This window comes from Doryrhamphus excisus, chromosome 22 (genome assembly GCF_030265055.1).
Source record: "Doryrhamphus excisus isolate RoL2022-K1 chromosome 22, RoL_Dexc_1.0, whole genome shotgun sequence".
In the NCBI taxonomy this organism is placed as follows: domain Eukaryota; kingdom Metazoa; phylum Chordata; class Actinopteri; order Syngnathiformes; family Syngnathidae; genus Doryrhamphus; species Doryrhamphus excisus.
Window position 1 is genome coordinate 5,412,861 of NC_080487.1, and position 24,875 is coordinate 5,437,735.

General features: G+C 39.8%; 1 protein-coding gene across 15 annotated transcripts in view; it reads left to right on the plus strand.

Annotated features, from left to right (window-relative positions):
* Positions 1-24,875, plus strand: part of rbfox3a (RNA binding fox-1 homolog 3a) — a 317,090-nt gene that overhangs the window by 244,835 nt on the left and 47,380 nt on the right. For 10 of the 15 annotated variants that reach the window (XM_058062410.1, XM_058062406.1, XM_058062399.1 and 7 more), the window contains 3 exons: positions 9,489-9,737; positions 12,074-12,145; positions 19,849-19,995. In XM_058062410.1, the coding sequence (XP_057918393.1) occupies positions 9,489-9,737; positions 12,074-12,145; positions 19,849-19,995 (468 nt within the window). The remainder of the gene's footprint in view (positions 1-9,488; positions 9,738-12,073; positions 12,146-19,848; positions 19,996-24,875) is intronic. The other 5 variants (XM_058062412.1, XM_058062407.1, XM_058062414.1 and 2 more) reach the window with 2 other exon arrangements.

Here is a 24,875-nt window from a genome sequence, read left to right on the forward strand (position 1 = left end):
GTAAAAATTGACTTACGTTTTACGTTTATTTCCTGAATAAGACACCGGAAATGTATGGTACATGACTAACGTGCATTGGAACATTGGGCCATCATTTCTTTTTTGGAAAAATCAGCTGTTCATCAGCTTCCTTAACAAGTTAGGAATCAAACCAAAACACGTCAAAAATATGACAGTATGGTGGAACAAGGGTAAGAAACCCCCCAATGTCTTCTATATACGACCATATAAGGCTGTTGACGTGCTGTAATGCTTCCTCTATCCACCAGACCACAGGCACCACCCAGAGTCCACAGGGAGGCTGACATCACTGCAGCGCCCCGGCAGCCATAACCAATGAAATGCTTTGCTGGGATAAAATTCATTATGGGAACACTTATTGGTACTTATATTGCTACCTTTTAAGTGTTAAGTTGCTGTGTGATGAGGACACCGTGAGTCAGACTGGCGGCAAGGCAGTCGAGTGGTTAGCGCACAGACCTCACAGCTACAAAACCAGGGTTCAATTCCACTCTTGGCCATCTCTGTGTGGAGTTTGCATGTTCTCCCCGTGCATGCGTGGGTTTTCTCTGGGTACTCCGGTTTCCTCCCACATTCCAAAAACATGCTAGGTTAATTAGCCACTCCAAATTGTCCATAGGTATGAATGTGAGTGTGAATGGTTGTTTGTCTATATGTGACCTGTGATTGGCTAGCCACCAGTCCAGGGTGTACCCCGCCTCTCGCCCGAAGACAGCTGGGATAGGCTCCAGCACCCCCATGACCCTCGTGAGGAAAAAGCGGTAGAATATGAAAGAATGAATGAATGTCTTGTGTTACCAGGCTGCACAGCGGTCGAGTGGTTAGCACACAGACCTCACAGCTAGAAAACCAGGGTTCAATTCCACCCTCGGCCATCTCTGTGTGGAGTTTGCATGTTCTCCCCGTGAATGTGTGGGTTTTCTCCGGGTACTCCGGTTTCCTCCCACATTCCAAAAACATGCTAGGTTAATTAGCGACTCCAAATTGTCCATAGGTATGAATGTGAGTGTGAATGGTTGTTTGTCTATATGTGACCTGTGATTGGCTGGCCACCAGGGTGTGCCCTGTCTCTCGCCCAAAGATGAATGTCTTGTGTTAACTTTTTACAGAAATCTAAGCATTTAAGTTCCAGGGCAGCATACTTTTTGTAGATCTGCAGTAATTACCAGACCCAAAGACTGTCATGTTACCATAAATAGGACACCATAAATGTTGACAATATTGGATGGTAATGGTGGATTTCAACCCTCCATCAACACAAATGATTCCTGGCAAAGTGTTTCAAACCAGGAATGCCTTCATGCAACGTTGAAGTTGGCACGCCGTTATGCAACCATCTTAGCTTGCAGTTGTGACACACGGGATGAAAGACGCGTGAAAGACGACGCTTCCATTCACAAGACTCTTATGTTTTAGATGTTTATTTATCGCTCCTCTGTTGACAATACATCTCTTTTGGCAACGGTGCGACTTACAAGCCCTTAGCTTAGAGCCTCACTGGCTCTCCTGGCCAATCTTCATTAGTTCAGTCTGTCAGCCATGAACAATGGAGTCGTGGGTCCCAACAGTTGATTGTAGCGCACATTAAGATACATTGTTTTCACTTCATGTATGGGTACATCTTCCTTTTCATTCTGGGACCGCGTTAGTGTGTTACCCCCTGCAGACGCTCATGTAGCTTGGGGCTGAAGTCGGGGGAAGGGGGGCAGGGAGGTGCTCAGTGTGCCTTAAAGCAACTCTACCAGCAAGTGTTTGTTTAATGGTTAGTAGGGGTGGAGAGAAGCCCCAGGCTACTATAGAAAATAGCTGAGGAGAAGGTAATCAATATCAGACACCCCAACGTCCCCCTGCTGGGCGACTACGCGTGGGTGAACTGTTTAATAACCCTGCAATTAAGTAACCTTATTTTGGTCTGTCTAATCAAACAGAAAGAATCCTTTCGGAATGAGGTACCTTCTGCTACTTATAACGTCGCAGCTGTTGCTGTGGGGGCCGTTTAAGGTGGTAGGTGGCCGAGGTCTTGATCAGGCAAGCCGTATTCAAATCCGTTTTGAAGGATTCAAATTGACGGAATTGGCATTGTTGTGTCGGTACACTGGTACCTCGGTTAGCGCTTTTCCGGTTTAGTATCTAGTGGTTAGCGCGCAGACCTCACAGCTTGGAGACCAGGGTTCAATTCCACCCTCGGCCATCTCTGTGTGGAGTTTGCATGTTCTCCCCGTGCATGTGTGGGTTTTCTCCGGGTACTCCGGTTTCCTCCCACATTCCAAAAACATGCTAGGCTAATTGGCGACTCCAAATTGTCCATAGGTATGAATGTGAGTGTGAATGGTTGTTTGTCTATATGTGCCTTGTGATTGGCTGGCCACCAGTCCAGGGTGTACCCCGCCTCTCGCCCGAAGACAGTTGGGATAGGCTCCAGCATCCCCCGTGACCCTCGTGAGGAAAAGCGGTAGAAAATGAATGAATGAATGAATGTAGTGAGTTGTGGACTCCTATAGAGCAGCTACACACAATAACCAGCACAGAAAGATTTTCGTGGGTTTTCTCCGGGTACTCCGGTTTCCTCCCACATTCCAAAAACATGCTAGGTTAATTGGCCACTCCAAATTGTCCATAGGTATGAATGTGAGTGTGAATGGTTGTTTGTCTATATGTGCCCTGTGATTGGCTGGCCACCAGTTGCGACCAGGCGACCAGCCCTGTGATTGGCTGGCGACCAGGCGACCAGTCCAGGGTGTACCCCGCCTCTCGCCCCAAGACGGCTGGGATAGGCTCCAGCACCCCCGCCCAGCGACCCTCGTGAGAATAAGCAGCAGAAAATTAATGAATGACCTAGTTCAATTCCACCCTCGGCCATCTCTGTGTGGAGTTTGCATGTTCTCCCCGTGCATGCGTGGGTTTTCTCCGGGTACTCCGGTTTCCTCCCACATTCCAAAAACATGCTAGGTTAATTAGCGACTCCAAATTGTCCATAGGTATGAATGTGAGTGTGAATGGTTGTTTGTCTATATGTGACCTGTGATTGGCTGGCCATCAGTCCAGGGTGTACCCCGCCTCTCACCCAGCACCCTCCGTGACCCTCATGAGGATAAGCGGTAGAAAATGAATGAATGAATGAATGAATGAATTTCTTTAATCATTCATTTTAGAACAGGGGTCTCAGGGAAGCCACTAAAGACCCGGGCGAGCGTTCCCAAACAGGAACACTTAGTGTGTACCCTAAGTTCCTTATGCTACCTACCAAACCAAAGTTTCCACACCAAAACATCACATTAGGTTCATCCATTGCTGCATGAATTGACTCTAAGCCTGACTGAAGTATTGCTTTTCTATGAAATCACTATCAGCTATGCGTGGGTGTACACGTGTAGGGAAAATAGGGGACTGGGGGCAGAGGGGGGCATCCACTGTATGACATATATGTCCCTAATGTGGCGCTCAAGTCCAAGCAGACATGATGCGCGGCGCTCTACTGAGCTGAGGACAAATCAAGTCACGGGGGGAAAAGACTGAGACGGGGGGGGCTGCTTGATGCGAGGAGAGATGGATGGAAAGAATGTAGGGAAGGGCGAGGGAGGGGTGGATAGTATGATGGAGCTGATAGGAGAAATCATTTACCAGCACAATTTGTCGACAAGGATCTGGGGATGTCTCAATGTGTCAGCATCTCAGTCACTTTGATGGATGATGGAAGTTCAGCATCTCTAACGCTATCTTCTCTCCTCACCCTCCTCCTTTTTCCCCGACTGTCTTTTCTGCCTCAAACCCCCAGCGGAGGGAAAGCGCCTCCCATAGTGCGTCTGTTGGCACGTCCATGCCCAACTTTGACAAAACAGGGAGAAATATTAAAAATGTTCAAGTCAGAAGATGAGATCCTGCTCTAAGTGGAGGAGTTTTGGTACCTCAGTCGTGGATGGAACAGGCGGATTGGTGGGGGATCTGTTCTCATGGATCCACTTGAGCTCCTAGTCATAAGCAAAAGGATGAGTTTCGCCAAAATGAGTCGTTTTTTCTCTTCATTTCAAGGACAATATTTCAAACCAACACGTTATAGAGTTGTTTCTATAACACCGTGATGTTTCTGCCCAAGGTTATCATAATGTCTCTACTGGTATGGAAGCAGGGCGCATACGTACAAGTGTATGTTACATGCAGCACGTGTATTGATCAAAAGCCCATTGATAGGGTTCCTTGTTTGAGCTAAGCTGAACTTGCCTCAGGCCTCCACTCCATCCTTGCATTGACTACACGGAGATGACCAAAAGAAACATCTCAGCAGAAACTGGGAGAAAGGGTGTGATCTATGCGGGAGTTGTTTTCTTGAATGAGGATGAACCTGAAATTGAGCATCCAAGTCCCACCCCCTGTATTGTACAAACATGGCCAAAAGTGGGAGGGGTCCTTGCTGTAGGAAAAAGCATATCCTCATAGGAAAGACAAAACAGTGAGTACAAATAATCTTAATTATATTTGGAACAGCAAATAAACTTGGTTCTTAGTAAGACCATTTGATCCCAGCCAGCAGCTTTGTAAGTCTAGACCGCGTACTAAGTACATCCGGACTCCACCTCGCCTCCAGTCTCCATCTCTGTTTTTTTTTAACTTTTTCTTTTTCCATCCACAAAAATAAAAATAGAGAATAAAAAAATAATAAATAATAATTTAAAAATGAAGTAAAATAACTGATAATAATAATAATAATAATAATAATAATAATAATAATAATAATAATAATAATAATAATAATAATAATAATAATAATAATAATAATAATAATAATAATAATAATAATAATAATAATAATAATGTTAATATAATAATAATAATAATAATAATAATAATAATAATAATAATAATAATAATAATAATAATAATAATAATAATCATCATCATAATAATAATCATAATAATAATAATCATAAGCATAATCATAAGCATAATAATATATTGATAATAGTAGTTATGTATGTATAATAATGATACCACTATTAATACTTAATATGTAATAATAATCAAAAAATAATTATAATAATAATAACAACAATAATAATAATAATATTGTTAATAATAATAATAATACTAAATAATAGTAGTTATGTATGTATAATAATGATACTACTATCATACTTAATATGTAATAATAATTTATATATAATATATATTTTTAATAATTTAGATCTTTTAGCTATTTTAGATATGATAATAATAAATATATACATACATACCTACACACACACACACATATATACAAATATATCCATATACATACAAATTGTTAAATTACAATTCAATTCTTCAATAAATTCAAAGAAAGTGGTGAACATTAGAGGCTGTGGATTATCCTGGTATCACGTTTGACTTGTTACTGACTTGTTTTTTGGATTCTGTTCATTTAGTATGAGCTTCTTACCATTCTTTTAACCATTATTTAGTCGTCTCATAATGTTTTGCACCTATGAATAATTAAAAGTGACATTAGTTGTATCTTTGCTATTCAATCCGGGTAGGCATTTTAGTGTTAGTGCTACTTACCTTGCTCATGGTGTGCTTAAAAATGACAACACTTGGTCTTCCTGTGTGTGTTTTAAAATGCGGTATACATTAGCATTAATATTTTAAAAAGGTTTTGCAATTGATGCAAAATTGTGCAGATGAAATTTGACAGTAGGGATTTTTTTTTTTATTATTTAGCACGGATGGGTTTACCATAATATATTCATAATGCTCATTAGCTATCTTTAGCTGTAATCAGTGAAATTGCAGTGAAATTTATGTTTAAAAACGTATTGTATGCATAGAACAGGGGTCTCAAACACGCGGCCCGCGGGCCACATGTGGTTTGATATGGATGCTGTATGGTATCATGTACCCAGAAAAAAATGATTACGTTTGATTAATGTTCATGTTAAAGGTTAAATAACTGTTAATAGTTATCCTCCCTATCCGTGTGGAAGTGGTAAGTTTTTAGCTATTTAAGTTTAAAGGAAATAACTTGAAGGCTACCGTTTAGGTCGCTAGCTCTCTAGTTTGCGAGTTAGCATGTGTCTCAAGACCCTGCAGTTGCGCAATATGTTGTAAATAAAAAGAGTATAAATGTTACAATAGTCGTGTTTTGTCAAATAATTTGTCTACCCACCAACTATATGTGGTTTCTTAAGTTTTTATTATTTGCCATTTTATTATTATTATTATTATATTTATTTATTACTGATTGATTGATTTTCTTTATTCTTGATTTATTTATTTTTCATCTTATTTTGTGCAGAAAAATAAAAATTAAGACATTTGAGAACAGTGGAATGTTTTATCGGAGCTTTTATTGTAGAAAATCGGAACCAAAGCACTGAAAAAGTTTGTATATTTTTCTGTTTTTAATAAATGCAGGTTTGTTTTTTTTTGGAAAACCACTCCAGTGGCCCCCAGGTAAATTGAGTTTGAGACCCCTGGCATAGAAGGTAGAGACATAGACACAGAGGCAAGGTAAATGGATGCTAATTGCCTCCATCTCGCTGCTGGCCACTTGTTTTTTGTTGTTTTGAAGTGAACAAAGTACACCCTGAAATGAGGCTAAATCAGCCGCTCTGCCTGGGGGAGTCGATGGCATCTCTCAGCCAGATCCGCAACAGTCCGCCAGTCATCGGCAAACTGCTTTGTTATGCTTGACGGCATCAATGTCTATGCATGACAATGGCCAGCTTCAATACCCCCATATCGATTGTGGAAACGGTTAAGGTCACAGCCTCGTCCTTCCTCGAAAAGTTGATAGGATTGATTCTTACCTTTCTTTACAGCCATATTCCATCAAGGAATGGTGGCTTGCTAATATGTCAGATAGATTCATCATCATTGGTAGGAGGAAATTAGCCCGGACGAGGGTGAAAGCGCATGACAGGGAAAAGAGAATGAACTTACCAAAGCTAGTGAGGAAGATGAAAATGCCAACTGGGGTATAAAATCAATAATTGATTAGTTAATTGATTGATCGGGCTCTCCTATTTGTCATGACGTGAATGCTTGGCATTAATTCACATTTGTGCCATGTATTTTTTTTATTATTTTGTGTTGACTTCCTACAAGGACTTTCACCAATTTCTTGAGGGGCTCCACTGCCGTTGTGCCCCTGGGCAGAACGCTTCACCCACACTGGTGCATGGATGGGAAGGAATTTTTGGTGGTGGTCGGCATGAATTGGCAGCCATGTTTGCATCAGACGACCCCAAGGCAGCTGATACCAGTGGTATCACATGACTAGCCAGAATGTAGTACATAGAAGTACAGAGTCTAGATAGCAATAGCCGGCCCCTAGAGAAAGTGAAAGTTAAGTTTGTGTAAAAGTGAAAGTTCTGCTTGTGTGAGTGAGAATAATTAATCCATTAAGACTAATTAGTCTATTCCGAATTTAGTTTGAGTTTCATTTTGGGCCCAGTGCGAACAGTCCTTAAAAGTAGTCAACAACTTCGTAATAAACCACAAACGTAATACAAAATCTACAGCTTTGAATGTAATAATCCCGCAAATGCAATACATTTCCCACAAATATGCTATATATGATAATGGTAATGGTTTCATTGCATTTGAACATGCATCAGATTACAATTGAGTGCATCCCATAATCAGTTCACAGTTCCACATGTCCAAAAGGAGTAGGAAGAAGCAAAGCTTATTAAATCCTACCCCTCCATCTGGTACTTTTACAATCAGTAACTGTTACATTTGTTCACTTCCTGCTTTCCATAATACAGTTTAAGGTATTTTATTTATTTATTTATTTATTTATTTATTTATTTATTTATTTATTTATTTATTTATTTATTTATTTATTTATTTATTTATTTATTTATTTATTTACAATCAGTAACGGTTACATTTGTTCACTTCATAATACAGCTTAAGGTATTTTATTTATTTATTTATTTATTTATTTATTTATTTTTTAATTTTTTTTTTTTAATTTACCATCAGTAACTGTTACATTTGTTCACTTTCTGCTTTCCATAATACAGTTTAAGGTATTTTATTTATTTATTTATTTATTTATTTATTTATTTATTTATTTATTTATTTATTTATTTATTTATTTATTTATTTATTTATTTATTTATTTATGTACAATCAGTAACGGTTACATTTGTTCACTTCATAATACAGCTTAAGGTATTTTATTTATTTATTTATTTATGTATTTATTTTTTAATTATTTTTTTTTAATTTACAATCAGTAACTGTTACATTTGTTCACTTCCTGCTTTCCATAATACAGTTTAAGGTTTTTTTTTTTATTTATGTATTTATGTATTTTTAAATTTTGTAATTTTTTGTCCTGTACTGAAGTACGAGGTGATATGACAATACAACAACATTATGTGTACCATAGTAACTGTCAGCATGTTCTTCTAGTTGACCACTGTAATATGAATATATCAAGCCAACAAGACTTTTTCACAGCTCTTGATGTGAATGATTAATGACGCCGGTGTAATAAAAGTCTTTAGGCAAATGTGCATTTAGATGGCAAATGACAGCAAGCCATTAAAATTCTTGCAAGTACAGGCAGCTAAAGTAGACAGCGGTCACAGAAAATTCAAATTAACCTCTTAAACTCTGCAGAAGCTTGCTCGAAAAAGTCCAAAATAATAACGTTTATCTGTGAATGTACAAGTTCTACATGGATGACCTTGGTATGACCATCGTGACGACTCTGCTCCAAGCAAAGGTGTCACATCAAACCCTGCTTTAAAGGGGAACTGCACTTTTGGGGGAATATTGTCCATCATTCCCAATCCTATGTGAAACATGAACACATATTTATTTCCCTTTTGTGTGCATTATAACATGAGAAAACAAGTTAATTTCAGCTAGCTTAAAATGCTGGCATTTGGATACATCTATTTCCACTATGAATCATCTAAATCAGGGGTGGGCAAACTACGGTCCGGGGGCCACATACGTGTTTGAATACGGTCCGCCCATTCTTTCCAAAGTATTTCGTTCGTTTTCTACTGCTTTTCCTCACAAGGGTTGCGGGGGGTGCTGGAGCCTATCCCAGCTGTCTTCGGGCGAGAGGCGGGGTACACTGGCGGCCAACCAATCACAGGGCACATATAGACAAACAACCATACCTTTACATTTAACCTTTAACATGAACATTAATCAAACGTAATAATTTTTTCTGGGTACATGATACCATACAGCATCCATATCAAACTTGCACGGGCCGCACTAACATTAAACTTTCATATCAAGGCGGGGGCCTCAAACTAGTGTCCTGCGGGCCACATTTTGCCCGCGGGCCGCATGTTTTAGACCCCTGTCTTAGATGGTCTCCACCACGTCTTTGGAAGACTGAGATAAAAGAGTAATATGCAATCCGTAACTTCTGGACAATCCGTAACTTCCACGACGCATCAAGTATGTACTTCTAGTTATCCCAATTGAAGTACCCCCTCTTCTTGATATCTCTACAGGGTAACCAAGAGGCTCCGGCTCCCCCCGAAGCGATGGCTCAACCCTTTCCACCGGCCCAGTACCCTCATCCACCACAGAATGGGATCCCTGCTGAATACGCCCCAGCCCACGCTCACCCACCAGCTGACTTCACAGGACCAAACACGGTGGCGGAACATGCCCTGACTCTGTACACGCCGACACACACGCAGAGCGAACAGCCCGGGAATGACAGCAGTGCCCCCACCCTCACAGCCAACACGGTAACGGTGAGTCTCCATCTCCTGCACCATCCATCGTCCAATAAGTACTTCTTGAAGTAACCATTGAGGTATTGGATGAAAATTGTTGTCTGTTTTGATGGAACTTTGGATTATTAGCCAACACGTTCACATGTAGTATGCTGAACTTTGGGTGCATAACCCCCACCCCCCCACCCCCCAAATCATCATACACTTTTCAACCCAGACCCTTTTATACTTGACGGGGAAATAGTTGCATTAGTAATACGTGTTAGCCATACATCTCTGCTATGACAGCAAAAGTAGTGTCTTAACCCATCAACAGCCATGCAACTGGAGGACCATGAATGTATCTTCACCTCCAAACATCTTCAACCCTTGGAACACTTCCAAACATTACAGCCACGTTGTTATTATGGATGCATGTGTCATCGAAACAAACAAAAGTATTTCTTCATAGTTTTTTGTACTTTTAGTTTTTCTGTAGCAAAGTGGCCCAGACAGGAGAAGTGAGGTCTAAGCAAGGGAACTTTGAATCTGGCGCCTTCTTTTTGGCTGCGAGGCTTAAGAATGGAGATGATTCTCATTTACATCTACCATCTACCATCTACATCTACCCGGTTGAGCCGATGAGCTTGAAGCATGAAGTATTGTAACCGGTACTTCCTCTCTACATGACATTAATTCCCATTCCCAGACTTCATCATATTTTCCATCACTGGTACCATTCAGTAGTGACGTCTCAAATATTCATTCATTCATTTTCTACCGCTTTTCCTCACGAGGGTCGCGGGGGTGCTGGAGCCTATCCCAGCTGTCTTCGGGCGAGAGGCGGGGTACAACCTGGACTGGTCGCCGGCCAATCACAGGGCACATATAGACAAACAACCATTCACACTCACATTCATACCTATGGACAATTTGGAGTCGCCAATTAACCTAGCATGTTTTTTGGAATGTGGGAGGAAACCGGAGTACCCGGAGAAAACCCACGCATGCACGGGGAGAACATGCAAACTCCACACAGAGATGGCCAAGGGTGGAATCGAACCCTGGTCCTCCTAGCTGTGAGGTCTGCGCGCTAACCACTCGACCGCCGTGCCGCCCACGTCTCAAATATTGATATATATATATTAATACATTAGTATAACAAGCTTTTGCTTCAGACACATAACCAGTCTCCCAGGATTTGTGTATTACTTGTGTATTCCTGCAGTACTGGACTCATAATCTGTGCTCACATAATACTTTGGTCGAAACTCAATCAGAACAATAAACTCATTTTGCATGTCCGAAACAAATGGATCATAACCATTACTGAGGGCTAGCTAATATTTACACGAATGCCGTGTTGCCTTTGGCTCATTCAAAGCCCATCTGTATTTTCCAGCTCTCAGAGGATAATGATTGGTTAGTCTGTTTATAGGTTGGATACGTACAATCACAAAGTTATTAGCATGGTATAAACTTAGGCTACTGTGACGGCACAAACGCAAACGTTGGCAATGTTTACTTTGGTGAACACAGCAAATTGTGTGATGTCATGTTTTACACATCACGTTCCTGATGCATGACATTCACAATTAATGATGAACAACCATATAGAAGCACATTTAACAACAAAAATAAGCATAGCCTCAGTGCAGTCTGGTACTCGGGTACGGACCATAAATGGAAAAAAAAGATGGTGACTTTAGTGTGGTAAGGTTAGTGTTTACATTTCCAAAAAGTCGCTCCTTGATTAGATGGCGTACCGTATGTCTTGCATGTGTTGTGTACATTGGATTTCTTCCCAGCTGAAATGTAATAGGATATAAATGATGTATAAATGTTGAGTATGTTTAGCTACTATTTACACTCCTGGCCTGGCCTCTGTTGGCTTATGCTAACTATTGCGTAGCTTTATCAGCATTTGGCGATATGGTAATGGTAATGGTTTTATTTCATTTGAACATGCATCAGATTACAATTGAGTGCATCCCATAATCAGTTCACAGTTCCACATGTCCAAAAGGAGTAGGAAGAAGCAAAGCTTATTAAATCCTACCCCTCCATCTGGTACTTTTACAATCAGTAACTGTTACATTTGTTCACTTCCTGCTTTCCTAATATAATTTTTTTTTGTTTCGTTTTTTTTTTTATTTAAATTTATTATTAATTTTTTTAAATTAAAAAAAATAAAAAAATTTAAAGTTTTTTGAAAAAGGACGACTATAACACACCATTGGTGTATTAAACGTTGGCTCCAAGTCAGCAATTTCATTCAGTTGAAATGTACAAATTGTGATATGTTCGATGTCAGCAAACAACCTTTGACTAAATGGTTTGTTTTCTTTCTTTCTTTTTCTTTCTTTCTTTTTCAGTTTTGGTTGCTTAAAGATGGTTTCTCAGGGGAAGCTGTGCGGAGAGAATGTTCTCCTCGCCACAGTTACAAGGTAGACTACTGCTAGATTTCAATGCCATTTTCTGTGTCCTGCTCACGTTTGAAGCCAGCCGGGTTTTTAAGATAATTGATATAGCGAGTTCAGCTGGCATGCTTTTGTAGTGGTGGGTGGTACGCTGAAGCCTGCAGGGAGTCAGCCGAGCCTTTCTTGTTGACTCGAGGACTGTCTTTCTGAAGTCTCAAACTTCACACAAAAACACGAAACCTACAACTTAAAGAAGTTAAAAACACCCAACTCTCTCTCGATGAATCTACATAAATCGGCGATAACGCATGAAGTAAAAAAAAATGTGGCAACATCCAGAATATCTGCCCATGAAGAAGAACCACTCCAAAATGGAGTGTCGATTAGCATGCATGGGTGACATTTACGTCATTTCCACATCTATTGTGTAATTGTTGTGTAATTCGCCGAGGCTATCACGGTACATTTGTAGCGGTTGCCATCCAGTCACCAGTACGGGTTGGTAAAACCTCACTCCCTTGGGCTGAAGAGCTGCACTGAACTCTCGGTCGACAGTCCGTCCCCCATTCTGAGGGTCTGTTACACCCGCAAACGTAATAACTGCCCACAAACATAATAAACCACAAACGTAATACAAATCTGCAGCTTTGAATGTAATAATCCCGCAAATGTAATACATTTCCCACAAATATGCTATATATGCTAATGGTAATGGTAATGGTTTGAAAAGAAGTAGGAAGAAGCAAAGCTTATTAAATCCTACCCCTCCATCTGGTACTTTTACAATCAGTAACTGTTACATTTGTTCACTTCCTTCTTTCCATAATACAGTTTAAGGTATTTATTTATTTATTTATTTATTTATTTATTTATTTATTTATTTATTTATTTATTTATTTATTTATTTATTTATTTATTTATTTATTATCAGTAACCGTTACATTTGTTCACTTCCTGCTTTCCATAATACAGTCTAAGGGTTTTTTTTATGGATTGATTGATTGATTGATTGATTGATTGATTGATTGATTGATTGATTGATTGATTGATTGATTGATTGATTGATTGATTGATTGATTGATTTAAAAAATGTTGTAATTTTTTGGTCCCGTACCGAAGTACGAGGTGATATGACCATCCAATGACATTATGTGTACCACAGTAACTGTCCATATAGTGATATCTATAGCACATCATGATATCACTATATGGACAGTTACTATGGTATCTATAGCACATCATGATATCACTATATGGACAGTTACTATGGTACACATAATGTCATTGGATGGTCATATCACCTCGTACTTCGGTACGGGACCAAAAAATTACAACATTTTTTAAATAAATAAATGTAATAATTGCTTATTATATGACATTATGTGTACCACAGTAACTGTCCATATAGTGATATCTATAGCACATCATGATATCAATATATGGACAGTTACTATGGTACACATAATGTCATACAATAAGCAATTATTACATATATGGGAAAGTGAAAATCAGTAAATGTAATAACTTCCCACAAATGTAATATAAGACAAAATAATGATCTATGTGGTTGTTGTTGTTGTTTGTTCTTTGTTTTTTTTAATGAGGGAGAAGGTGTAGATGTCATTTTGAGGATTTTAACCTGATAATTCTGTATTCTGTATGAGTCCTGTATTGGAGCCCCGGGCACGAGGTGGGTTACATACGTATTTGTAATTGGATGGGCATGTCCATTTCCCCCATGGTACACTTCCTGTGTACAAGACAAGGGCCACCAGAATGTGCTTAGCATCACGCGTCTACTCGGTAAACAAAGACTGACCCAAAAGGGTTCGAGGACAGCTTCAGGATATTTTTAGTGCTTTTTTTTTACCCCCTAAATATCTCCAAATTAGAGTGGTCTCATCCCTCTGTTGTCCTCACGGTGGGTTCAGGACTGTGTACAGTAGCCCGTGTGCGATCGCTATCAGCCAGCCTAAGTTGACAGATGCCCCGCTGAGCAAACATCCCCACTCAGATCTACTCGGTGGAGAAACTGTAAATACACAGCCGGGATCTAATTGGCTTTTGTATGTTCAGGTAAAGTTGTTTCGGGGCAGTTTAAGGTCCAGAGGGTATTTAGTGTGTGTGTGTGTGTCTGTGCATATGTGTGTAGAATGCAAAGGTTTGAAAAACAGCTTTGTTTCTGTCATTCTGTATCTCACACACACACATGAACAAACAAGCTGGATGTGCAATTCAGTGCCACTGTTTCCCCCGGTGACAGTAAAGCAAGCTTGGGCTGCTTGTGTATGATAATGTTAATGTAATTACTGCCTCTTCCTCCCTGGCTGCTCAGTCTGGAAGGTGGAGGCATCTGCAACCAAAGAGAGAACGGAACAGACGCTGATAGATGGGAGCTCTGTGAGAGTGGCACAAGCAACGGTAAAAGCTTAAAACTGCGCCGTTCGCTGCCAATTTTAATGGAGACGCCAGCCAGTTCCACTACTGGCTACTCACACTTAAACTTACTGTCTGGGGGATTCCAGTGGAACAGGGATCAAGAAGAGAACGTTTTCAATGTAAAGGATTTGTGATGCACTGACTGCTTTGAATGGGATTATACCAAATCCATAATACTGCAATATTACAATAATATAATATTGGTAACAGCGCTTAGTATTAGGGAAGCAGCTCGCTCCTTCTTCATGCACTTACAAGGAAAAGTAAAGAAATATATTTGTTTTGAAGCGCTAAAGCGGCTTTTGAAGGCTAAAGTTCCTTGTCTCGTGTCTTTCATGGTCGCGTGAGGTTCATCTCCTAAACCCTGGACGTGACGGGTTGCTCGAAAAAGACATTTTCTGCTGCTTGGACAATCCAATCCAATCCACTTTATTTATATAGCACATTTTATAAACAGAGTTTCCAAAGTGCTGCACAGACTAGTACAATTAAAAAGTAATAATCCAAAACTAAAAGGAGGTCACAAAAGACCCCGCAACAACATCCACAGAACTGCAGGCCTCACTTGCGTCAGTTTAGGTCAGGGTTCAAGGTATGTTGAGGATCGAAGATTAGCATTGAAGAAATAACCAAAACAGGAAGGTAGCACATATTCAGTGAAGGTAAAAGTCCCCTTAAAATTTTATTTATCATTTATATGTATTCATATGCACTTTCAAAAGTTTTCTTCTGGTAAAACTATCCTTGTAAAACTATAAAAATGTGCTTTATGATAACATTTTTGGGTTTCTGGGATGGATTAACCTGTGTTAGCTTTCTGGTATCATCTCTTATGTCAACAGGTCGGTTTTGACAAAGTATTAAATCCGATATAAAATACACTAAAAACAATAAGTTACCATCAAATTTGCTTCTCATGTCTTCTTAGTCTTCCTCATCCATGTAAATGTTGGTTTTAATACTTTTGGTGTGGGCATGTAAGCCTTTTTTTGTCACTATTCCCCTCGATTTCCAAATTTCCGAATTTCCACAAATGGTCAAATGAACGTCAAAAGAATCATATTAATAAATTGAAGATTCTTTTGTTGCCTGGCTATTACTGAGGGCTATAGAACATATCTCTTAAATTAATTAGTTTTATTATTTTTTTTGTCATTTTAGTATTAAATACTAAAGAAACATCTATGGTGTTCGGGTCAATTTTGAGTAGGTAGAAAAAGGTAGAAAAAGTTTTCAGCAACAGAACTTTAGTATAAACTGAAATCTTTTTCAACTGAATACTTATAACTTTTTTAAAAACTTTTTTCCCTTCAGTGTTTGCCATAAACTTTATAGTCATTTTATTATAACCGTGTCGAAACCGACCCTAACAATAACAGTGGTCATAATTTCAACCAGACCATTTTAAAATTTAGTAAAAATATTTTTTTTGTTTTTATTTTGTTGAAATAGAGTTTCCTGACAAAGTTAAAAGGCAAAAAATAAACAAATGTTATGTGATTTTTTTTTTCTGCATTAAAATGTAAAACAGGTCGGTGCCGACCCTAACACACGAAGAGGGTTAATCGGATTGACATGATTTTGAGTAAAATTGACTCTCAATCTTTAAAATTAATATGATAAATTAAAACATATTTGCGGTTGTGTGCATTCAGTCATCATGAAGTATAAAACACAGGAACAAAATAACTTGACTAAGTTGCTTTAGCATCTGCGCCATATTTATGTTGAGGACAAAAGGTTCCATCTTGACTTGATTTAGCTCCATGGTCACTCTCCATGGTCCTGATTTGCCCACATAAAGAGCAACACACCCAGAATATAAAAGCGGGAATGGGCATTGGAAATGCTGTTAACATGGACCATTTTAAAAATATTTATGTCCTTGTGGACTTTTGCCTTAAATACAAAGTAGTGAAGATAGTGGTTGGGCTTCCTTTTCATTACAGCAGCACATATTTCTCTCTCGCACACACACACACCCACACACACACACACGTTGGGGACAAGACTTCTGTCCCTGGTTGAACCCGGTGTCTTCTCTCTCCCACTCCATCTATCTGTCTGCCCCTTCTCTTGCTACAAATGCTGCTACCTTCAGCACTTCTCTCCCATTGATTGGAGGCTGAATAAGCTGACATCATCTCCCCCATCTCAGAGTTTTGCCTTCAGCTTCTCTAATCCCCCCCCCCCCACCCCCCCCAAACACACACACACACATCACGGCGACTGTTTGCAAAGGTCCGAGGTGGAATTTGCACAAGCGGAAACCAACTCTTGGTGTTTCTTATAGTTTTGAATGTCAAAGAAGTGAGTGAAAAGTGTAAAATCTGAGCGCTATCAGTTAGCATTGTTTCTAATGCGACTGTCAAATATCATCACAGTCAGTCACCGTCTGACTGAATGATGCATTTCTTATTGTTGTTGTTCCTTTTGGTTTTATCTTTTTAGTCCTATTTTATGTATGCTCTTAGTCTTCAGCTTTTAACTCCAGTGTTTTGTTTTTTATTTTTGTAGTCATATATTTTGCTCTTGGTCTTCAGCTTTTAACTCCAGTGTTATGTTTTTATCTTTTTAGTCATATTTTTTGCTCTTGGTCTTCAGCTTTTAACTCCAGTGTTATGTTTTTATCTTGTTGGTCCTATTTTTTTGCTCTTGGTCTTCAGCTTTTAACTCCAGTGTTGTGTTTTTATCTTTTTAGTCCTATTTTATGCTCTTGGTCTTCAGCTTTTAACTCCAGTGTTTTGTTTTTATCTTTTTAGTCCTATTTTATGCTCTTGGTCTTCAGCTTTTAACTCCAGTGTTATGTTTTTATCTTTTTAGTCCAATTTTATGCTCTTGGTCTTCAGCTTTTAACTCCAGTGTTATGTTTTTATCTTTTTAGTCATATTTTATGCTCTTGGTCTTCAGCTTTTAACTCCAATGTTTTGTTTTTATCTTTTTAGTCCTATTTTATGCTCTTGGTCTTCAGCTTTTAACTCCAGTGTTATGTTTTTATCTTTTTAGTCCTATTTTATGCTCTTGGTCTTCAGCTTTTAACTCCAGTCTTTCCTCGGGGGGGGGGGGGGGGGGGGGGGGTCCTCCACACTGGGTGGCTGTGTCGGGTCTGCTGAGGGGGTGCCATCCTTGTGTCCCTTCGACCCGGCCAGCTGGGGGTTCCTCCCTTTAATGTGGGGGTCTGTCGGAGTCCAGGGTGTACCCCGCCTCTCGCCCAAAGACAGCTGGGATAGGCTCCAGCACCCCTGCGACCCTCGTGAGGAAAAGTGGTAGAAAATGAATGAATGTAATAAACAGCAGACATGTAAGGAGTTCCGTAAAATTAGGAATTGAATTCCCCATTCGGGAAGATCACTGGATCATCTCAAAGGATGAAGGCGACGTCATGTCCAAAAAGTGGACAGTACTTGTCCTTGTTATCCTGGTCATAAAATGCTACAGCTAGGTTAGCATCACTGCAGAAGTTAACCATCCTAGTCTTAGCGGGTTTGCAGTAACACAACAATAAACATGGCCGTCCATGTCCTGACTTCCCTCACCGTAGCCTTTGCGTGACAAAAGTTTTGACCAGATGATGATAGGCCTTTCTGATGTCCCTGCCTCTTTTCGGTCTACACTTTCAAGAATAGAACCAGCTATAAATTTTTAAACCGGACCAACAGCAGCATCTGGGATGCTTCTGCTAGAATCCGAATAATTGTCTGTGCTGATCGGGAGATCCTTTTGAACATGCCGGCAGCTGCACCAGTCGGGTTCCAATTTTCAAACTGGTGTCCCACTATGGATTTGTTTTGTCCCCCATGTAGCTTCATAGCCCATCTGCTCTATTTTTTTGAGATGGGACACATATTTTGTTCCTTCCATCACTTGTGCAGCATTAGCTGCCAAGGCAGGGGGTCTGTGTGAAATGCTCTCTTATATGCAAATGTCTTCCTGTGATGGAGTTACATAAATTGGATGGATCCCCTTTACATATAATGCCTTGCTTTGCCCCCTCGTCTGTCTCATATAGCCGTGCCCCCGTTGTGTAACACTGGTAAATCCTACCAGTGAGCTTTTCAACCTTCAAGATCTGCGTCCGTGCCACTTTTTTTTTGCCAAACCAATCCTCACCTTCGCCTCAAAGGATTTCTTATATTATAAAGTTTGTCAATCATTTTAATGAGTTGGATCAAATTACTGACACTGTACCGGGTACTTAGCAGTAAGATAGAACATGTCATACGATGGTCTTGTAAACCTCTGGGGATGGATGGGAAGTACAGCTTAAGTAAAACATACAAGTTGTCACAAGTTTATGGTTATAGTAATGGTAATGGTAATGGTTTTATTTCATTTGAACATGCATCAGATTACAATTGAGTGCATCCCATAATCAGTTCGCAGTTCCACATGTCCAAAAGGAGTAGGAAGAAGCAAAGCTTATTAAATCCTACCCCTCCATCTGGTACTTTTACAATCAGTAACGGTTACATTTGATCACTTCCTGCTTTCCTAATATAATTTAGTTTTTTTTAAATTAAATTAAATTAAATTAAATTAAATTAAATTAAATTACATTACATTAAATTTTTTGTCACATATTGAAGTAGGAGGTGATATGAGCATCCAATGACATAATGGTTACCATAGTAAGTGTCAATATAGTGATATATATAGCACATCATGACTGGTTCAAGACTCTTCATCCTTGTATTTAGCAAACATCAACTGCTTGTATTGTTTCTTGAATTGGCTCATCGTTGTGCATTGTTTGAGGTCCTTACTCAATCCATTCCATAGTTTGATTCCACATACTGAAATGCTATGGCTTTTTAACGTAGTCGTAGCATAGAAGTGTTTACATAAACATATCAACCACTTAACCTTTTCTCAAAACGATATAATTTCAAAAGATGAATAAGACATTTGCATCGGGAAAATACCTTCTCAAAAAAATCAGACGCTGCAATCGCTCGGCGTTGATTTGTCTCCTGTCGTATCGATGAACGCTGTCGCCTGTCCATTGTTGTCTATGTGTTCCACAGTGTTTACATGTGCAAAATGATGCGCTGTAACATGAGAGTAACATGAGTTCAATCCGTCATCCAACTCGATATAACAGTAAAATTCTTAATTAAGACAAAATAATACCTGGAGCAGGGTGACCACGGTCACGCCTATGATCCTTCCTGGCCAGTCTGAGTATATTGTTTCACGCTTGTACTGCAGAAATCAGAATAGATTTGGGTGATAACCATTGGCAGATTCCCGTACTAATCTAACTAATGTTACCATGTGTGTTTACTCTTCAGCAGGCGGACGACATTGCGCAGACAGACGCTTCCCAGCATCTTCATCTGCAGCCGAGTGACTCGTTAGAGAAACAGCAACCCAAAAGATTACACGTCTCCAACATACCATTCCGTTTCCGGGACCCTGACCTTCGGCAAATGTTTGGGGTAAGACACACAGTAAAATACCACAGTAATACTGACGTCTTCTACCTGAAGTTGTGGTTGTTGTCACAACCAAAACTGTCAGTCTGATTCTTTGTATTGGTACGTTGACTTTGTTCAACGGTCCAAACAAACTTTGGTGTGTTTGCTCTGCTATTGCGGTTGTTTTGGTCTATAAACAAATACAGTGATACAAAGACAGCTACTTCCAGAGCCAACAGTCATCATTGGTGTCTGGCACTGAATGTTATTGGTTTTATTAGCTTTTGTTTGTGGTCTGCATAACAACCGGAATTTTTGTCTGAACTGGCCTACAAATGCGTATCAGTTTTTAGCGAGGGATCCCATACTGATACTGCAAAGTTGCACATCTGCTGATGTTTGATAATATTATTAACAATGTAGACCAGGGGTCTCAAACCCAATTTACTTGGGGGCCACCGGAGCTAGGTTCTGGGTGAAGCCGGGCCGCATCAGTTTTTTAAAAAAAAACAAAACAAAATTTATTAAAAACTGTAAAAAAAAAAATCAATAAAAAAATCTTCAATGCTTTTGCTTCTGCTATACCCTACACTTTTTCAGTACTTTGGTTCCGGTTTTCCACACCAAAATATCTGAAAACATTCCACTGTTCTCAAATATCTTAATTTTTATTTTTTATACACAAAATAAGAACAAAACAAAAACAAATTAAGAATAAAGACAATAAATGAATCAATCAGTAATAAATAAGTAAAATAATAATAAAACAGCAAATAAGAAAAACGTAAGAAACCACATACAGTTGGTAGAGAAATTATTTTTTTCAGATTCAAATGTACAGTATTAACAGTTATTTAACCTTTAACATGAACATTAATGAAACTATAAATTTGACCCAATTAGCAAGTTAGCATCGTACTCAGTTCCATCTGGGAGCAGCGTCGTAACTTTAACAACATGTTTGATGAGATGCTTTATCTTGACGTGTATTTTGCGTTTTATTCCAAATCATTTCCTGCATTTATTTGTACCCAGCGTCATAAGCCTTTAGCTTCATTGCTAATCCAAAACAAAACAGGGCGGGGTAACAGGGTAGGGTAACAGTATGGGCGGGGCAAAATCATGTTAATTGTGTCCGGTGTGCACACAGCTTTAAGCTGTCATTTCAACATTAAACTTTGGTATCAAGGTGGGGGCCTCAAACTAGCGTCTTGCCGGCCACATTTGGCCCGCGGGCCGCGAGTTTGAGACCCCTGAAGTTTCATTAATGTTCATGTTAAAGGTTAAATAACTGTTAATACTGTACATTTGAATCTGAAAAAAATAATTTCTCTACCAACTGTATGTGGTTTCTTACGTTTTTCTTATTTGCTGTTTTATTATTATTTTACTTATTACTGATTGATTGATTTATTGTCTTTATTCTTAATTTATTTATTTTTTTATCTTATTTTGTGTATAGAAAAATAAAATTTAAGATATTTGAGAACAGTGGAATGTTTTATCAGATATTTTGGTGTTTAAAACTGGAACCAAAGTACTGAAAAAGTGTAGGGTATAGCAGAAGCAAAAGCATTGAAGATAGTTTTTTTATTGATTTTTTTTCCAGTTTTTAATAAATTTTGTTTTGTTTTTTTTGAAAACCTGATGCGGCCCGGCTTCACACAGAACCTAGCTCCAGTGGCCCCCAGGTAAATTGAGTTTGAGACCCCTCGTTTACATGATACTCTGTACTTATGGATTTTCCGATATTGAATCCAGTCAATGTGGTCAGTATCTGACTGATACCGGTCCAGACCATCACATCATTGGAACGTCAGAATGAGGTACAAATAGCATGGAGAGACCCAGATCAAGCCCAGGGCTGGGGACTGGACTCTTTTCTTCTGATTGCTAGTCAGGTCCTGTTCTCTGCATCCACGTATAAACACGTACACATGTCAGTATACCAACAAAAATGCAGCACTAGTATGAATATTTCATATGTAATATTAGACGCTGGAGCTTGGCTTCTCCAACTCCAACTCCCACACCCACCTTCCTGTTCCACGAGTGCGCTGAAACATCTGCTCATGCTTGAGCTTCCCAAGGCTCCTTGGTGCTGGATGTAAGGAGAAGCCATGGCAAGGAAGGGCCCGTCAGTGGAGACACAATTAATGGGATTCCTCAGCGAGGTTAAAAGGGAGTTTATCCTCATTAGTTGAAAATAGGGTGACAGCTCCAGCTTGGGGTGCTGTGCTGGAATGGGTGTCTCTGTGTGTTTTGGATTGCGTTTGGATCTTTCAGCAAGGTTGGGACTTTGTATAGTTTCTCCCGAGTCACTTAGCAGATTCTCCAAGTCACTGGTCAATTAAGCGGTGATGAAATCAGACCGGGAAAGAGAACGAAACAGAAGAACAGGGGAAGTAGAGACAGAATATCTGCTGGTGTTCAGGCAGTCATTGAACACGGAATTCCGACCACTCAGGGAAGCATTCCAATTACTGGTGGAATCTGTCACAGGAAGCATTTACTTTCAAGACAATAATAGACACGTCCTTCCAGCAAGCATGATGAGAACCGACAAAAAAAACCACAGGCCCCAGTTATGGGTGGCGACCAGTGCAGGGTATTCGGCCAAAGTCATTTGGGATAGGCTCCAGCATGCCCCCAAGAGAGGATAAGCGGCATAAAAAATAGATTGGATGGAAGTCTCGGAATTGATTCTTTAGACCAGTATTTTTCAACCTTTTTTTGAGCCACGGCACGTTTTTTTACATTGGAAAAATCTTGTGGCACACCACTAACCAAAAATGTTACAAAATGTCACCATGACCTATCGGAGGAACAAGGCAGGTGTTGCCACACGGACCAATATTACATTGCTCTGCCAGTCTTTACACCACAGACACTCCACAGTAGCCATGTTTTTACATGACCAGTTTTCTCTTTCCGAATGACCTTTTGGAAAAACAATGGTATCCATGGAAAGGAATATTCCAATCTCTTGTCTACATGCACCGTGAAAATCAAACAGAATAGTCAATAGGGCATGCCCAGTAAAATGATGATTAATCAATATTAACTATATAAAGTGATATTGGATAATTCCTCACGGCACACCTGACGGTTTCTCAAGGTACACTAGTGTGCCGCGGCACAGTGGTTGAAAATCACTGCTTTAGACCTTGGTACACCTGAAACTATCCAATAATACATCGAATACCATCATGGCCACTTCTGGCTTTGCAGCATACTTCGTACATTTCTTTCTTTTTTGTCAAAAGAGTTTGCTCTGGGGCAACACGGCGGTCTAGTGGTTAGCACGCAGACCTCACAGCTAGGAGGACTAGGGTTCGATTCCACCCTCGGCCATCTCTGTGTGGAGTTTGCATGTTCTCCCCGTGTATATTCCGATTTCCTCCCACATTCCAAAAACATGCTAGGTTAATTGGCGACTCCAAATTGTCCATAGGTATGAATGTGAGTGTGAATGGTTGTTTGTCTATATGTGCCCTGTGATTGGCTGGCCACCAGTCCAGGGTATACCCGAAGACAGCTGGGATAGGCTCCAGCACGCTCGCGACCCTCGTAAGGAAAAAGCGGTATTAGCTAGCTGACTAGTTGCTATCTCAATGACCCAGGAAGGCGACCTCGTGAGCCAGTAATAATCCCCTTTTGGTGTTATCAGAAGGACAGCTGGCATTGGTTCTGGCCACCCGCATTGCGGTACAAAATGGATAAATGGATTCAAATGCATTAGAAAATATTCAATGGTATTTTTACTTGAAAGTGTCGGTGAAAAAAACTGAAAGTAAATCAACGTTATTGTGTTTGGACATTGGTCCGGGAGCCAGATGCAGCCACATACGTTCCTTATGCGCTCTAAAACGGGGCCTCACTACAGCAGAGATTTCAGAGATAGTCCCCTCTTCCACTTAAATGTGGATGTGTGAGCAGCAGGCCTAATCTGCTATTCCACTTCCACTAGACTACCACCGCAATGCAAACAAAGGCAATAACCGGGCATTACGACAAATGGAATTCTGAGTCATTTCAGACAAAGTTGTAATAGAAAAGCATTATGAGAACATTAAACAAAGCCATATAAAGAAGTTCAATCAAAGGCGAATCCCAAGGCGAATCCCAAGTACCATCATCACCTTCCAGAGCCAGTTCATTCTAGAAGCATAAAAATACAGCATGAAAAAGAAACCGATCTGATTAGAGGTAAGTCATAATGAAATAGTGACATCTGGGAGGAGTGTCTTAATAGCAGACTGCTAATTGCCTTAACAGCATCACTCCATTAATTCTGTTTTCCCAACCTCGGTATGGCTGAAATCGCCCCGAATGCAAAAAAAAAAAAAAAAAATGTCTGCACCCATGCTGGGCTGTTGTTCATTTAGCCTGACACGGGGTAAAAAAGCTGACAAGCTGAGATGCAGGGCGGCTGTCCCCCCAGAGGAATTGGCTGTGTTTAATTAATAAACAGGCACTTAGTGAGCCAACCGCAAAAGGGTCCTTACTGTCACACTCCCAGAGGTAGGGGTCCTAAATGAGTCATTAGATACTCAACACACAGACACCGTCTCCGCATGTGTGTGTGTGTGTGTGTATGCTCGGGGTTGGGTTTTGTGGTAATGGGGTTTTAATGACACCTACTCCCGTCTAATCACCTGTTCCAGAGCATTCCGGCTTTGCAGGCAACCCAGTATTCCTGGCAAGGGAATTATTTTTAATGTGCCCTGTTAAAAGCTACCCTACTTATTCGCCTCTCCAAAATTTGGGGCGTAGCTCGAATCCACGATGGGCTAATTTTCATTGGGTTTGGTTCTACACCATCTCTTCAAAAAAAAATGTATTTGTATTGTTAACATCACATTACTTCATATCACATGTTTAGCTTATGAATAAAAAGC